General features: G+C 37.9%; 1 protein-coding gene across 2 annotated transcripts; it reads left to right on the top strand.

Annotated features, from left to right (window-relative positions):
* The first annotated feature begins 782 nt into the window (after positions 1-782).
* im:7151449 (complement decay-accelerating factor) lies at positions 783-13,177 on the top strand. 2 transcript variants are annotated; one of them, XM_051948621.1, is made up of 13 exons: positions 783-999; positions 2,408-2,593; positions 4,287-4,386; positions 4,848-4,918; positions 5,533-5,715; positions 8,244-8,288; positions 8,782-8,856; positions 9,030-9,101; positions 10,911-10,949; positions 11,032-11,073; positions 11,172-11,223; positions 12,360-12,435; positions 12,650-13,177. In XM_051948621.1, the coding sequence occupies exons 1-12, from the start codon at positions 918-920 to the stop codon at positions 12,415-12,417; spliced, it is 1,005 nt and encodes a 334-aa protein (XP_051804581.1). In that variant the 5' UTR covers positions 783-917; the 3' UTR covers positions 12,418-12,435; positions 12,650-13,177. The 2 variants fall into 2 exon arrangements, with proteins under 2 accessions (XP_051804581.1, XP_051804582.1); XM_051948622.1 differs by lacking the exon at positions 12,360-12,435 and having other exon boundaries at positions 784-999.
* The last annotated feature ends 4,278 nt before the right edge of the window (positions 13,178-17,455 follow it).

Here is a 17,455-nt window from a genome sequence, read left to right as displayed (position 1 = left end):
TTGATTTTATGAAAAGTTATGTTCCTTTTAAGTTATATTTACTTTCTCTTTTTGAAAATCTGTTCTGGACATTGACTGGTAAAGTTTCTCTATGAGCTTTATACATATTTGCAGAACAGTATAATCTACTGTGTCATGAAAATTAAATAATTTTTTATAAACTTTTTTCTCTGGCCTTTTGTTGGCTTTATTAGATAGGTTAGTTGAGAGGCGGACAGGAAAATAGGGAGAAGAATTGGGGGAGGACCTGCAGCAAGGAGCTGTGAATAGGAACCCAGGTCACTGTGTCGGGGACTATAGGGCCCGTCTCATGGGCTGCCTGTTCAACCATCTGGGAGCTCCAATTTCAACTATTTTAACTGAAGGAATAATGTGATGTTCACAGCCCTTCCGAAATGTGCTTCTATCTGTTCATCTGACAGCATCTGAACATGTCATCCTCATGTCTTATCATTTTTCTGCAAAAGCTGAAATGGCAATCCTGCCATTTGGACCGTTTATCATTTTCAAAATGAAACAAGTCTATCCAGCACCCAGTCACATTTACACAACTTCAAGATTTAGTATTTTGTATTTTGATGTGTGAGATGTAAAATGTCCTCCAATTCTGTAATGACCCATGTACTATATAGAGAAATGACATATAAAACATTACGAAGTATAAGTACTTTAGTAAATATAAACAATATGCATGGAGCTTCTCGGTGAGCGTAGCTTTGCTTTTATTATGATAGAATTGTAATCTCACTTCCGGTCCCCCAGGCTTATTAAAGCTAACTTGACTGCAGCCAAAATGGGCAGTCGGCGTTGCTGCAGCGGAGGATCAGTGTTGACAGGCTGAGGAGCGGATCGTGTCTCCTCTGTGGAGAAGTTGTACGACAGTGTTGAAGAGTCGGATCAGGATCTGCAGCCGGAACATGGAAACTTCACCGGACACCTGTGGACAGAGAACCGTCCAAGCCCTGCTGCTGCTGTGTCTCCTGGTGGTAAAGGCGGCAGGTCAGTGAAACATCAGCCTCGGTGTCTACTTAATGAGATAATATTTATCTGGTCACATGAGAGCTCCAGCAAGAAGAGCCAGGCTACGTTTTCTGTCAGTTCCATTGAAATACAATTGTAAGCCTCTGCAGAAATACCAAAGAAAGTCAACCAGAAAGACCTTTTCTGGAGTTACCGTTAGTAATGTTCAGTGTATACATTTTCTGTGAAACCCTTGATTAAAATAGTAAAAGATCATGGTCTAAATATAATCATATAAAAATACGAAACTTTAAATGCAGTAGGAAATACTGTCACACTCGTTTTTAACATGAACTGTCGGGACAAGACACTCCTGCTACTATTTTTTGGAAATATTGCTAGTAATTTATTTTTTATATTTTTTAAACTTTTATTTTTACAGGTAATTTCACTGAGAGGCGGGTCTCATTTTCAGGAGAAAAGACCTGTCCTGAAACAACAAAACAACACTGAGTCACTGACAAACAGTAATCGACCCGTACTAGACAGTACGGTATATAGCAATTTAATATACAGACCGGTTCATGACAAAAGACAACACAGACATGAAAATGGATGTGCAAAAATGCCATGCGCTCAAGTTAAAAAGTAAAAACACTAAACTACCAGTCAAAACTTTGAACATACCTTCTCATTCAATGCTTTTTATTTATTGTATTATTTTCTACATTGTAAGTTAATAATACTGAAGATTGACACCTTTTTTGTTTCTTTAATAGATTTGATGTCTTCAGTATTAATCTAAAATGTAGAAAATAAATGAATAGTAATCATTGAATGAGAAGGTGTGTCCAAATCTTTGACTGGTAGTGTATTTCCCAAGAGATGATATTTAGTCTAAGATCAGATCATTCCATTAAGTATGAAGTTTCCAGAACAAACTGAAAACTGTTCCTTGCTTTCTGCCTTCTGGAAGCCAAGCTCTGATGTCTTGGTGCCAGTTTCTGATAAACAAAGTTTTAAAATGCATTCTTAATTAACTGGATTCACTTGATTGTTCATTCATCTTTTATTAATGACGTATTAACACTGAGAACTGCTTGATTAGTTAATGTTTTCTGAGAAATTTGAGTGCTTATTAGCTTTTTTAACTGCAGCATTACTAAATAGAAAAGAACATAAATACCTGTTGAACTGTTCTCTGTATAGTAGCTTAGTGCATTATTACTATCAATACTGCTGTTAGTTCTTAACGTAAAAATGTTACAAAAACAAAAGAAAAAAGTTTCCACAGACAAAGCCACTGAAAGTCAAATCAGACATTGGCTTTATCTGTCTGTTTTCACAATTCATTCCTGTTTGTTACTGTCTGTTTGACTGTATCTCCTCATGATTTCTGACTTTAAAACAATCACCATGTTGCCTCTTTTTCCCTTCTTTTCTTCAGCCGGCTGTCTTAAACCTTCAGGAAGAGAAAATATTGTCCTATCCACTAAAGCACTTCTACTGAATGACTACCCAGAGCGCGTTGAAGTTACTTTAGAGTGCGCCAATGGATATGAAAGAGAAAGTGGCTCTGGGAATATAGCCTGCATTAATGAGAAGTGGACTGAACCTGATCTCATCTGCAAAAGTGGGTCTGCTTTCATTTATTTTCTACTGACAAATACACTGCCTATCCAAACAAAAAGTCGCACATTCTAATATTTCGTTGAACTGCCTTTTGCTCTGAGATTGACACACATTTGCCGTGGCATTGTTTCGATAAGCTTCTGCAATGTTACAGCATTTATTTCTGTCCAGAGTTGAATTCATTTTCTATCAAGACCTTATATTGATGATAGGAGGGTCGGACCACTGCACAAAGTCATCTCAAGCACATCTCAAAGATTCTCAACGGGTTGGGTTCAGGACTGAAGTCAAATCTTTGTATGAATATCATGTCTCATGCTCCCTGAACCACTCCTTCACAATTTGAGCCCCATGGATCCTGGCATCTTCATCTTGGAACATGCCCATGCCATCAGGGAAGAAAAACTCCATTGATGGAAAGACCTGGTCATTCAGGATATTCAGGTAGTCAGCTGACCTCATTCTTTGGGAACATAATGTTGCTGAAGCTGACCAACCCCAGAGCATAACCCTAACCCCCACAGGCTGGTAGGCATTAGGCATGATGAGTTCATCACTTCATCTGCCTCTTTTCTTACCTGGATGCTCCCATCACTTTGGAACAGGATAAGTCTGGACTCATCAGACCACATGACCTTCTTTCATTTCTCAAGAATCCAATCTTTATGTTGCCTTGCAAACTGAAGCCTTTATTATGATTACCCTCACTAATCAGTGGTTTTCTTAAAGCTACAACAGTTTAGTCGCAATCCTTTGACTTCCCTTCGCATTGTGCGCCTGGAAAAGTTCTTACTTTCAATATTAAACATAACCATGAGTTCTACTATTGATTTCCTACAATCATCGAAGAGTTTGTTCCGACCACATTTGTTCCTCAAAGATGATGGTTCACCACTGTTCTTCAGGTTTTAATAATGCGTTAGAAGGTTCTTAACCCAAATTTTAGTGGTTTCAGAAATCACCTTAGTTGTTTTCTTTGCTTGAAGCAGGCCAACAAATTGTCCCTTTTGAAACAGATTAATATCTTTTCCATGACCACAGGATGTGTCTTCCAACACGGTTGTTTAAGAAAAGAGGAGCTCCTCACTGCATCAGTCATGGTTGTTGCCAGCTAAAACGTATTCATCCCTGCAGTAATTATCCAATGGAAGGCTCTTACCTATTTGCTCAGTTACAGTGGGTACGGAAATTATTCAGACCCCTTGAAATTTTTCACTCTCTGTGTGAAAGAATGGCAGAGGATCCCCAAATCCAGGTGTGAAAAACTTGTTGCGTCATTCCCAAGAAGACTCATGGCTGTACTAGCTGAAAAGGGTGCTTCTACTCAATACTGAGCACAGGGTCTGAATACTTCTGACCATGTGATATTTCAGTTTTTCTTTTTTAATAAATTTGCAAAAATTTCTACATTTCTGTTTTTTTCTGTCAAGATGGGGTGCTGAGTGTACATTAATGAGAAATAAAATGAACTTTTTTGATTTTGGCAAATGGCTGCAATGACACAGAGAGTGAAAAATTTCAAGGGGTCTGAATACTTTCCGTACCCACTGTAACTCCAAGTGACGACTTTTTTTTTTCTTTGGACAAGCAGTGCAGTTTTATGCTGGGGACATCCAAGCCGTTTTATGTTGTCATGTCTGAGGTGTATGTACTGCTGTAAAATACCTACATTGTGTTTGCTTTTTGTATTACAGAAAAGGACTGTGGTCCCCCAGAAACTCAGCCAAATATGAGGTTTAATATCAGTGCAGGTACCTTGTTTGGTGCTTTAATAAAAGCCACTTGTGATGAAGGGTGAGTATGAATCTAAGAGTTGTGAGATCTTCCTGTTTGATTGTTATCTGGTTGAATGCCATCCAAAAAATAAATGGTGCTCTCTGAAAATCTAACAAAGAAAGTGACACACAGAAGGTAGTATCTCTGTACTGCCAGCATCTGTCTACCAGAAATGACTGGCAATCGAAATTAGAAGCTCAGGATGAAGAGCTGTACAGAAAACAACATACTCTTGAAAGTCAAATAGAGCTGCTGCCAAAAGGTGTTACTTCATAGTTTCACTGATTTAAAACTTGGCTCTCCTTTTGACAACATAGACAGGGTTGTTGATACAGCACATACTTCTTGATAAAACTCTGTAAGAATGTAGTTTCAGAGTAGAAATTAATGTTTCAGTGTATTACAGTACTGAGATTCAAGAATACTGATTCCTCTATATATAAAGGTTCTTGCTTTATTTTCCTTTTGTCTTTCCACAGCTACAAGCTTACTGGCTCAGCCTACAAACAGTGCTTTCCTGCAGGGTGGAGTGGAAGAGCCAAGTGTATCAGTAAATGTCTCAAATAGTATTTCTTTATGTCTGAAAGAGATGGAATTATCATTTACAATCTCACTGCAAAAGCTGAACACAACCTGTGGCCTGCAGGAGTTAAGTACAATACCATTCAAAAATCTGGAGTCACCCACAGAATTTCATGTTTTCCATGAAAGCTTCATGTGCTAACATAATTGCACGAAGGTTTTCCAATCATCAATGAGCCTTTCAACACCATTAGCTAACACAATGTAGCATTAGAACACAGCAGTGATGGTTGCTGGAAATGTTCCTCTGTACCCCTATGTAGATATTCCATTAAAAATCAGCCATTTCTGGCTAGAATAGTCATTTATCACATTGACAATGTTGAGACTGTATTTCTGATTCATTTAATGTTATCTTCACTGAACAAAACTGCTTTTCTTTGAAACATAAGGACCTTTCTAAGTGACCCCATACATTTGAATGGTAGTGTACGTTTTACTGAATTATTGATACAGCTAAAGCTTTGTATTTTTCTGACTTTGTAAATTTGCTTCTTCTCTCTGTCATTCAGTAAGTGCCACAGGTTATATGGCAACAGAATGGAATATTTGATTATATACTTTTTCCCCCTTATTTCTCAGTTGTAACATGCCCTAAACCTCCTGAAGTGACCAATGGTAGAATCTCATGGGATGCTCAAAATTTGCCAAAATATGGAGAAATCATACAGTACACCTGTGATGAAGGGTACACCCTCATTGGGGAAAGTAGCATTGTGTGCAGTGCAACTGGTAAATACAATTCTCAGCCTCCAGAATGCAAAGGTAAGATCATTGCACTCAAGTATTCTTGCTTGCTGTTTTATAGATTACTTTTTATGCTGAGAGTAAGCTGGCTCTTGTGAAGTTAGTAGCTTGTGATTAGTGATTTTGAATTTTTTACCACATTGTTTATGAATATTCTTTACAGATACTGTGGACCATTTTCAAACCATGCAATACATTTGCGCATCAGTTTTCCAATCTTTCATTTCACTACTGCAGAAAAATCACTTATGTTCAAAAATCCATCCATCCATTCTCTATACACCGCTTCATCCTCACTAGGGTCGTAGGGGGGTGCTGGAGTCTATCCCAGCTGACTCGGGCGAAGGCAGGGGACACCCTGGACAGGTCGCCAGTCTGTCACAGGGCTACATATACAGACGAACAATCACACTCGCATTCACGCCTACGGGCAGTTTAGAGTAATCAATTAACCTCAGCATATTTTTGGACTGTGGGAGGAAGCCGGAGTACCAGGAGAAAACCCACGCATGCACAGGGAGAACATGCAAACTCCATGCAGAAAGATCCCAGGCCCACCCCGGGATTTGAACCGGGGATCTTTTTGCTGCAAGGCGAAAGTGCTAACCACTACGACACTGTGCAGCCTCATGTTCAAAAATATAAAAGTAAAATACCTGAAGCTGTTACCAAAATGTCTAAAAACATTTATATGGGGGCTGCACAGTGGAGTAGTGGTTAGCACTTTCGCCTTGCAGCAAGAAGATCGTCAGTTCGAATCCCAGGGTGGGCCTGGGATCTTTCTGCATGGAGTTTGCATGTTCTCCCTGTGCATGCGTGGGTTTTCTCCGGGTACTCCGACTTCCTCCCACAGTCCAAAAAAAAATATGCTGAGGTTAATTGAGTACTCTAAATTGCCCGTAAATGTGAATGTGAGTGTGATTGTTTGTCTGTGTGTGTGGCCCTGCGACGGGCTGGCGACCTGTCCAGGGTGTCCCCTGCCATTGCCCGAGTCGGCTAGGATGGGCTCCAGCACCCCCCACGACCCTAGTGAGGAGAAAGCAGTGTTTAGAGAATGGATGGACATTTATATGGCCAAAAATGATTAATATTTTCCCATAAGTGTGATTAAAATGCCCACAAAATGTATATCATGCCATGTTAAAAAAGAAAAAAGAAAAATTCTGGAAAAATTGTAAAATATCTGAAATGTATGAATACATCCAAAAAATATTAATACAATGCTTGAAATAATGAATAACAAAATTAAAAATTAAAAATATTGTCTTTTGTCTAATATAATAAGAATGGCAAAAAAAAATAGTAATAAAATGCTTGAAATAATAAATTGTAAAACAAAGGAATAAAGATTGTCTAATATAATAATCTAAAAAAAATATACAATTGAAATGTTTGCGATATTAACAACATTTACAAAAATATTAATATTTCTGTTAAAATGCTTGGGAAAACAATGTTAAAATTCCTGACAATATCAATAAAATGTCTGAAAACATTATTGCAAAAATATAACCAAAATGTTAGGGAAGTGTTCTTATATATAAATTTATTGCTACAATGTCCAGATTCATTCATTTTAAAATGCATTTACTTTAATAGGAAACTAGTATGCATGCCATTTTTGCCATTTATGTTTTAATAATTTAGTTGGACATCATCAAGATAATAATGGCTGCAAAAAAAAACTGTTCACAAACGTTGGATGGTGAATTCTTGTACATACCTAAACCAGTACTGTGGACACCCTAACATACCACATGGTGATGAAGTACATGATAATGTACACAGTAGTGCGTTGGGATGAAAAATAAAGGCTGCAAAATGTTCACTGTGATGAATTACTGCACCGGTCCCAAGAATGTTTCAAGGCTAGACTTACAAATCAGAAAACCTTTGTTACACTTTGAAGTGTATACACAGAATGTGTACATGATTTGCTGTTCAAACATACAAAAACATAAGTGTCATTTAATAACTAGTGTAGCGACTGTACAGTGCAATTTGCAGTACTTAAATGTTAATCTGTAATTGGGCTTGTCCTGTTTCCAGTCAAATACACAGTGTAGGTGTTGCCATGGTGTCACTAATAGGAGGCAGCACTGTTTAAACATAGTCACTTAAAACCTCTGTGAATGCTTTTTCATGAAGCTGTATTCATGGTTGATGGCATTTTTCCACTTTACTGTACCACTGTGCTGCCTTCCTTACTAACTGCTGCACTTAGACTCTACTAAACAACTTAATTTTTCCCTGAAGAGTTGGTCACTGGTCATTGACATTCCTCGCCAAACACACGGTTGAATATTGAGTAATAATTTTCTCCAAAATGGATGGCTATTTAAGCATTTCAGGGCTCAACTGCTGCCTTTGGCCTAATGTGAAGTAAAGAAGCACATGCTGACGCATAATTCTCACATTTGTAGGCAGAGCATGCTCTGCATGTAAAATGAAATTTATATGCATGTTCCACCACCATTTTCATGAAAAGCTGATGAACGGCATTCATTTTTAACCTCAGATAAATTTAGCACTGCTTTTATTCATAGGTGTGACAAAAGAAGATAGAAGTACACCAGCATCTCCAGCGCAAGGTAGAGAAATAAGAAATTACTGAAATAGTTTAGAGGAATTTAAAGATAATAGCTGATATGTATTGTATTATGTGGAGAAAACATACACTACCATTCAAAAGTTTGGGGTCACCTAGAAATGTCCTTATGTTTGAAAGAAAAGCATTTTTTTTCAGTGAAGATGGCATTAAATAAATCATGAATACAGTCTTGACATTGTTAATGTCATAAAAGACCATTCTAGCAGGAAATGGCTGAATTTGAATGAAATATCTACATCAGAGTACAGATAAAGCTCATCAAACAGCAACCATCACTCCTGTGTTCTAATGCTACATTGTGTTAGCTAATGGTGTTGAAAGGCTCATTGATGATTAGAAAACCCTTGTGCAATTATGCTAGCACATGAATAAATGTTTGTGTTTTATGGAAAACATGAAATTCTCTGAGTGACCCTAAACATTTGAACAGTGGTATAGAATAATAGAATAAAGATATATGTTTAATGTCACAGAAGCATCAACTTCTGCAGATGCATCAGTCACACCTACAGCTTCCACAACAGCAGCTGTCTCACCTTCAGTACGAGGTACAGAAAGATGTTTAGTTGCAGCCTTTCAGGCACAGCACTCAGCTGCATGAATTTATTATTTGCATGTTGCATGTATCTCAGAACTAACTTTTCAGACTGAAGAGTCGCTTTTATTTTTCACCAAACTCCGAAGAAGAAATAAGAATCATTCTGATCATTTTGTCCAAAAGGTGGCTTGAACATTTTGACAGCCGTGAATACTACAACCAGTGTAACGTCCAGTACATCGTCTTCAGTTCCAGGTATGGAAAGATTTGTTGAAATCAAGAGTTTGAATCCTATTTTTTATCTGCTTCATCTGTAATTTGCTATTTACTTGGATTTCCTGGTTGCTTCTGCAAAGAAAAGACATCTGTTGAATTTAACATTTCAGATCTGGGCTAAGAATTTCTTTTATCAAGGCTTCCGCTGACATGGATTTGTCTGTCAAACTCTACATTTATTACATGGAAAGTGGTCATAATGGGAAAATAATGTTGTGGATATTCTAGTTAGCACTGCTGTAGAAATATAATTTTATGAGGAGAATGAACAGCATCATCAGTTTTGACAGCTGACCTTAAAACCACCAGACAAGTCAGCTAGAACTTACATGTGTTCGTGGCTCATTGACTGGGACTTGCCATTACTCTAAAGCAAACAATGTGACACTTTATTTGCATTCTAGCAGAAACGTAGATGACTCAAACTGTACAAACTAAAACTTAATGTTTGACGAAAGGTTTCAGGCCACCAGCTTACACTGATCAGCCACAACATTAAGCCACCTATTAATAATAATAATAATAATAATATTGTGTAGGTCCCGTTTTTTGCCAGTAAAGCAGATCAGACACATCAGGGCTCAGACAGAAGACCCCTGAGGGTGTCTAGTGGTGTTTGGCACTGGGATGTTGGCAGCACATCCTTTTGGTCCTACGTGGATCAGGCTTGTTCAGGCATATCCTGTGGATGCCTGATCGGATTGGGCTCTGGTGGTGTTAAGAGGCCTGGCCAGTACCTCAGGCTTTTCGTTGTGCTCTTCAAACCATTCCTGAGCAGTTTTTGCAGTGTGGTGGGGCACATTGTCCTGCAGACTGTCAGAGAGTGCTGTTGCCATGGGGGCAGTGTGTTTGGTCTGTGAGAAGGTTTAGGTGGGTGATATGGGACAAAATAACATCCACGAATGCCAGGAATCAAGGTTTCTCAGCATAGCATTGCATTCTATCAAAATAATCCTTCCACTTGCTAGTGGTTTCAATGTTGTGGCTGATCAGTGTGTTTCTTGGCTCTGAGCCACAGCGAAGATTTAACATAAGTCATAACTGCGAGCTATAATGGGAAATTGTATTTTTTTATACTAAGCAAACACATGTACTGAGCTGTAGAGGTACTGGTAGATGGATGTGTGTACACTACCATACACTTACTGAATGACAGAGAGAAGAAACAAATTTACAAAGTCATAAAAATAAAAAGCTTTAGCCGTATCAATAATTCATTAAAACCTACACAACCATTCAAAAGTTTGGGGTCACTTAAAAATGTCCTTAGTTTTGAAAAAAAAAAGCATTTTTGTCAGTGAAGATAACATTAAATGAATCATAAATCCAGTCTTGACATTGTTAATGTGGTAAATGACTATTCTAGCTGGAAACAGCTGATTTTAATAGAATATCTCCATAGGGGTACAGAGGAACATTTCCAGCAACCATCACTCCTGTGTTCTAATGCTACATTGTGTTAGCTAATGGTGTTGAAAGGCTAATAGATGATTAGAAAACCCTTGTGCAGTTATGTTAGCACATGAATGAAAGTGTGAATTTTCGTGGAAAGCATTAAATTGCCTGGGTGACCCCAAACTTTTGGGTGGTAGTGTGTCTGAAAAATAACTTGAAAGATACTATATTTATTTAAATACTGTCAGCATAGTGTGTTAAAATCATTAAATGAAATACTTAATTTGTAACAAAACATCCTTCATGTGCTGATCAAGTTTCTAATGTAGCCTGAGTTTTATCCATGGTTGTTTAAATTGTTTCTATACTAATAATAATGTTTTGTACCTTCAGGGAGCTATGATGAGATTGAAGATGTTAACAAGGATTCTGGTGAGTCACCCAGCCCTAGTTTTCAGAAAATAATAACGTGTGTTTATTTGCTCTGCATTTACCTTTTCATGTCCTCTTTCAGGAAATGTGCCTGTGATAATCAGTGTAATAGCCGTTTCATTAGGTAATGTACAATTTTCTCTTTGGAATGCATTCTTTGATAACATTTTGTTGTTAAAATATAAATGCAAAACTATATATATTTTTCTATTTTCTTTATAGTTGTATCTATATTTGTGTTCTTTATACACAAGTTTCTACTGAGGAGAAAAGGGTAAGATCCTGTATTTGTCTTTCACTCCTTTTATGCATGGCGTATACTTGATTATGCTTTTTATCCTTCTGCTGCTTTAGCTCTTTCCACGTTGTCCTTGTTTTGAGGTTTACACACATGCTCAGAATGTGAATTCACAGTCAGGTATATACAGCTTATAATCAAATTTTAGCATGTTTCTGTGAACTGTTCAGCATGCACTGAAGTAACAAAGTAATAACCCTGCAACAATTTCTCCACTGCTTTTTCATGTTTGAGCTGATGAAGGAAATTTAGTTGTCTGTGTTTCCGGACAACTGAGGAATAAGGGAAGTCAACAGGAAATCCTATAATAATGCCAGCTGCGACATACAAATCAGCATTTACAGTTTTATTCTCTTGAGGCTGGAAGGAATCTGGATGTTTTTAAAAAACAACTTCAGAAAAGTTCAAAACCATGTAGACATATTCATGATTTATGGTTTTGCCATTTTGCTGGATAGTAGAGAGCTTTCACCTACAGATGATCAACTTCATCTTAAATCAAATCGCTCAGTTTTGTCCAGAGAAACTTTGATTAAATGTGGATATCTCATTTACAATGCAAGAAAAGCATTCAGGGAGCGCAGTACTCTGCCAAGGCTGCTCAGGTGTTTCCAATGGATAAGTCTGCAGTGGTAGATTTGTCATAGGATCGCAATCATGTGATCATCAGCAGGCAGCTGACGTAGTGTTCACTTGTTGTCATGGTTACAGTGACACTGTGCCGTTATTTCACAATGATACAGAAATCTTTAACAAATCCATGGATCCAGACTATAAGCCGGATCACTGCCAAAACCTAATCATTTGATCCTTATGTCATATCTGACCTTCCCAGAATATTTCATTCAAATCCGTTAGTCCGTTTTTGAGTAATGTTGCTAATGAACAAACAGACAAAGACAGGTTCACAGAAGGACAAACGTATGCCGATCGTCACGTAACTCTGCCGTGCTCTTTGACGGAGTAATAAGGTGCAATAACTAACACTTAACACTGTGGAATGCTAATTTGAAATGCAATAAAACACCATTTGGTAAACTAATAAAATCTTAACAGAAAAAATACGTAACTCAATCATTCTGACACAAATTCCTTATTTGATGGCACCATAGCTCATATGACACCAGAGAAGACCTGAAGCCGGAGTTATTACAGTTCCAAAATCTTTAGATTGCCTGCCTCACTCAGGTATCTGCCAATTCCTGTGTCTTTATTACCATTCAACCATCAAAATGTTTACTTATTCCAGTTCTACAGTGGGAATTATTAATACTAGTGTTGTTATTTTATCATAGCAAAGCCAGAAAACACATAAATGGTGTAAGATTTAGTTTATTTTGCACTATCATGGAGATAACACTGAACCTAAACACTTTTTTTCTTCATTTCTTGTCAACACCAGCTTTGCAAATGGAACAGCCCCTATCTGTTAAAGAGCATCTGTGATCGCAGGAGGACGTGCCAAGAAACTGTAGCAGCACCTCTCTGAGTCAGTGGAACAAAAAGAGAACTCACTTTCAATATTGTTGCACTTCAAATGGCAGATCATCAAACCTGCTGTAAATTATCATCATTTAAGGGGAAATATGAGCTCCTGTGATTCAAAGCACTTTTTGTGATTATGTTTTTATCGACGCAATATTTTAACATAAAATTGTAAATATTTTATTCCACTTTAGTATTATTGTTTGTATTATTTATGCTGGAAACTGGAGTAAACACTTAAACATTGCCTTCTTGTGTTACAAAGTATTGCAGTATTGTTTTTACAGTATTTTAATTGATAAATCTTGTGGCCAAAAGTTTACATGTTCTTAATGGGCTGTTTTATTAGGACAGAACTGTAACATAAGGGATTCAAGAGGCACACAATGTGGTTAATTCAGTTTGCAGACTGAAGTGGTCTCTGATAAAGATACAATCAGTTACATTCTTCGCCTCCTGACTTTCTTTTCATCATTGTCTATTGTTCTGGGCTTCTTTCAGTAAGCTGTCCAAAAAAAATGGGAAACCTCCTTTCATGAGGAAAGAATCCGTTATAAATTTCCTACCTTCAGCGAAGCACTGCATAATCTGCCATGTTAAACGTGATGTGAGGGGAAATTCTCAGAAAGAGGATAAGAATGTTTTTGACCTTGAATGTAGACGTGAAAGGGCTCATTCTGATGTGACAGAACTTTGAAAATGCTCAACCATTCATTTCATTTGCATTTGCATTTGTGATACTGTTATTGCAGCTACAGCTGAGAATTACTTTTTATACAAAATGTTTACAACCAGATATGAAAGAAGATTTTACTAGAAAAAGTTCAAACTAAGTCATTGCTATTTTACAATGGACAGCAAAACATATGTAAAAGCAGGAATGTTTATATTCAGAAAGGAATGCTTTAAAGCACAGATTAAAACATTTTTGACATCCTAAAAAGTATGTTTTGTCCCATAGAGGAGACTCAATGAATACATTCACTGTTGTGCCAGCAGAATAGGAGCGAACCATTATCCTGCCTGGGGTGTGGACCAGTACAGAGAAAAGCCCCATAATAAAATGTGATGACACTGTCTCATTGTGCCCTGGTCTGCTGTTGAGCCAGAGATTTCTGAGCCTTTTTTGGGATCAACAGAGAGGATTTATGGAGCCTGGAGAACCAGCAGGTTTCAGTAAATCATTCCTGCTGTAGTTTTACAGTTTCCTTGTGTGGGTGAAAGACCTGAGCTTTTTGTGGAATGACTGGATTAATTGTGAAGAGAAAAACATGGCCATAAACAGGATATGAATTCATTATGGTAATTATCCATCTTAGTTATGAGAGCAGATAGTTAATTACCAGAGGGGAGGGATTTGCAGTTGTTCTCAGAAGCCTTATTGCTGAATGGGTTGACTGAGCGAGACTACAGACGCCTTTGACAACAGTGGTTGTATTTGTCGTCTTCAACCATCCTCCACCCTCAGCGCCCCCAGAAAGTAAAAAAAAAAAAAAGCACTTATGTATGGTAGAGCCCACATTGTTGGTCACACTGGAGCCATATCCATCTGTCTGTGGACTTTCATAAGGGGATTAAAAGGATGGGATTCTTATTGACAACATACCAGTGAAAAGACCAAAACCAACAATTAATTAATCCTAACAAGTATTTTCTATGTCTTTGCTATGAATCACACATCACTGAGCCATGTTGTTGTATTGCATGAAAAATCCACAGCTCAGCCGAGGTCTCCACAAAAAGACCACTTTCTCTAGTTTAACATTGGCTAAAAACACAGCACCCAGCTGTTTGAGTGATTTTTCACATCTTCAGTCGGAATGAACTGGCTCAAGGCCAAAACAGGCAGACAGGCTGCTGATGTTGGATAATACAGAAGAGAGACAACAAGCGCACAGAGCAAGACTAACAGTCTACAGCCACTTTATGAGGTTCATGAGGATGTGCTCACACACAGTGGTGCTTTGAGCCGAATACCAACACAGTTTGACATAGTGCCATATTAACATTTGCTAATTAGAACAAAAACAACAGCTGAGGCTGATGAGGATGCATTCTAAAAAAGTTTTCTAGGTATTTGTAAGTAATATTTAGAAAGAATAGAGAAATTAAAGGTATCACGACAAATTCTAAGAGAGATAGAGAATTTCATTTCAAACCATCCAATCAAAACCAAATACAGATATGAATGGATGTCTCTGGTCAGTGGTCAGTGAGTAGGATTCATCCTCTTGGGATCTAGGAAGCCCATACACTATTTAATCATTGTAAATCAAATAGCATCTCATACATTACCAATCAAAAGTTTGGACATACCTTGTCATTCAGTGCTTTTTTTCATTTATACAGTGGGTACGGAAAGTATTCAGACCCCTTGAAAGTTTTCACTCTCTGTGTCATTGCAGTCATTTGCCAAAATAAAAAAAAATCATTTTATTTCTCATTAATGTACACTCAGCACCCCATCTTGACAGAAAAAAAAACAGAAATGTAGAAATTTTTGCAAACTTATTAAAAAAGAAAAACTGAAATATCACATGATCATAAGTATTCAGACCCTGTGCAGCGACATTCATATTTAACTCACATGCTGTCCATTTCTTCTGATCCTCCTCGAGATGGTTCTGCTTCTTTATTGGAGTCCAGCTGTGTTTAATTAAACTGATTGGACTTGATTAGGAAAGGCACACACCTGTCTATATAAGACCTTACAGTTCACAGTGCATGTCAGAGCAAATGAGAATCATGAGGTCCAAGGAACTGCCCAAGGAGCTCAGAGACAGAATTGTGGCAAGGCACAGATCTGGCCAAGGTTACAAAAGAATTTCTGAATTTTCTCAAGGTTCCTCAGAGCACAGTGGCCTCCATAATCCTCAAATGGAAGAAATTTGGGACGACCACAACTCTTCCTAGACCTGGCCGTCCAGCCAAACTGCGCAATGGTGGGAGAAGAGCCTTGGTGAGAGAGGTAAAGAAGAACCCAAAGATCACTGTGGCTGAGCTCCAGAGATGCAGTCGGGAGATAGGAGAAAGTTCCACAAAGTCGACTATCACTGCAGCCCTCCACCAGTCGGGGCTTTATGGCAGAGTGGCCCGATGGAAGCCTCTCCTCAGTGTAAGACACATGAAAGCCCGCATAGAGTTTGCCAAAAAACACATGAAGGACTCCCAGACTATGAGAAATAAGATTCTCTGGTCTGATGAGACCAAGATTGAACTTTTTGGTGTTAATTCTAAGCGGTATGTGTGGAGAAAACCAGGCACTGCTCATCACCTACCCAATACAATCCCTACAGTGAAACATGGTGGTGGGAGCATCATGTTGTGGGGGTGTTTTTCAGCTGCAGGGACAGGACGACTGGTTGCAATGGAAGGAAGGATGAATGCGGCCAAGTACAGAGATATCCTGGAGGAAAACCTCTTCCAGAGTGCTCAGGACCTCAGACTGGGCCGAAGGTTCACCTTTCAACAGGACAATGACCCTAAGCACACAGCTAAAATAACAAAGGAGTGGCTTCAGAACAGCCAGAGCCCTGACCTAAACCCAATTGAGCATCTCTGGAGAGACCTCAAAATGTCTGTCCACCAACGTTCACCATCCAACCTGACAGAACTGGAGAGGATCTGAAAGGAAGAATGGCAGAGAATCCCCAAATCCAGGTGTGAAAAACTTGTTGCGTCATTCCCAAGAAGACTCATGGCTGTACCAGCTGAAAAGGGTGCTTCTACTCAATACTGAGCACAGGGTCTGAATACTTCTGACCATGTGATATTTCAGTTTTTCTTTTTTAATAAATTTGCAAAAATTTCTACATTTCTGTTTTTTTCTGTCAAAGTGGGGTGCTGAGTGTACATTAATGAGAAATAAAATGAACTTTTTTGATTTTGGCAAATGGCTGCAATGACACAGAGAGTGAAAATTTTCAAGGGGTCTGAATACTGAAGATTAACACTTTATTGTTAACAACATAATTCCAGACATATTCTTTTATAGTTTTTATGACTTCAGTATTAATCTACAATGTACATAATAATTAAATAAAAAACATTGAATGAAGTGTGTCCAAACTTTTGACTGGTAGTGTATGTTTCAGATCAACATGGAATCCCTCAAACGAGCTGCTATCATTGCTAAAAATGTAAACTATCACCTAGTTTCTTATTGAATCTCATTCAGTTCACACTCATCAGTGGACCAATAGTCCAGCTTTGCAACTATAATCATGTTTTACAATTAACTAATAATGTGGATGTAATCCAGTTAGTGTACTATTTATAAGATCTAATGACTAACAACTGTAATTCCCTTTTAGTGTTGCTTCAACAGTCTTTTTCAGATGTGCCCTCAGCACGGGGAGTGGAGTGACCTATCGCCTTGATGACAGCAGGAAATGTACTGGGTGTCCTCCCTCTGTAAAGTGTTCCACTCAACTAAACCAGCAAAAGTGATTCCTCCTTCTCTTTAAATCCTGTTTTTCCATTGCAGAAGTAGAGTAACACACCCATCCTGACTCATGTTATAGCATCACTTTCAGAATCCCTAAAAACACTTGAAGAGTTCATTTGCAAAAAGAGATAAATCCATTTTGATAAATTTTCAGAAAACTTATTTTTTATTGTTTACTTGAGATAATATCAATCAAATTGAAGTTGAGTGGATTTGACTCAGTCGAAAAATACATGACAAAATAGAGAAAAAATAAATTATTAGTGTTATTATTAT

Source organism: Acanthochromis polyacanthus, chromosome 5 (genome assembly GCF_021347895.1).
Source record: "Acanthochromis polyacanthus isolate Apoly-LR-REF ecotype Palm Island chromosome 5, KAUST_Apoly_ChrSc, whole genome shotgun sequence".
NCBI classification, from domain to species: domain Eukaryota; kingdom Metazoa; phylum Chordata; class Actinopteri; family Pomacentridae; genus Acanthochromis; species Acanthochromis polyacanthus.
This window is presented reverse-complemented; position numbering and strand designations above follow the sequence as displayed.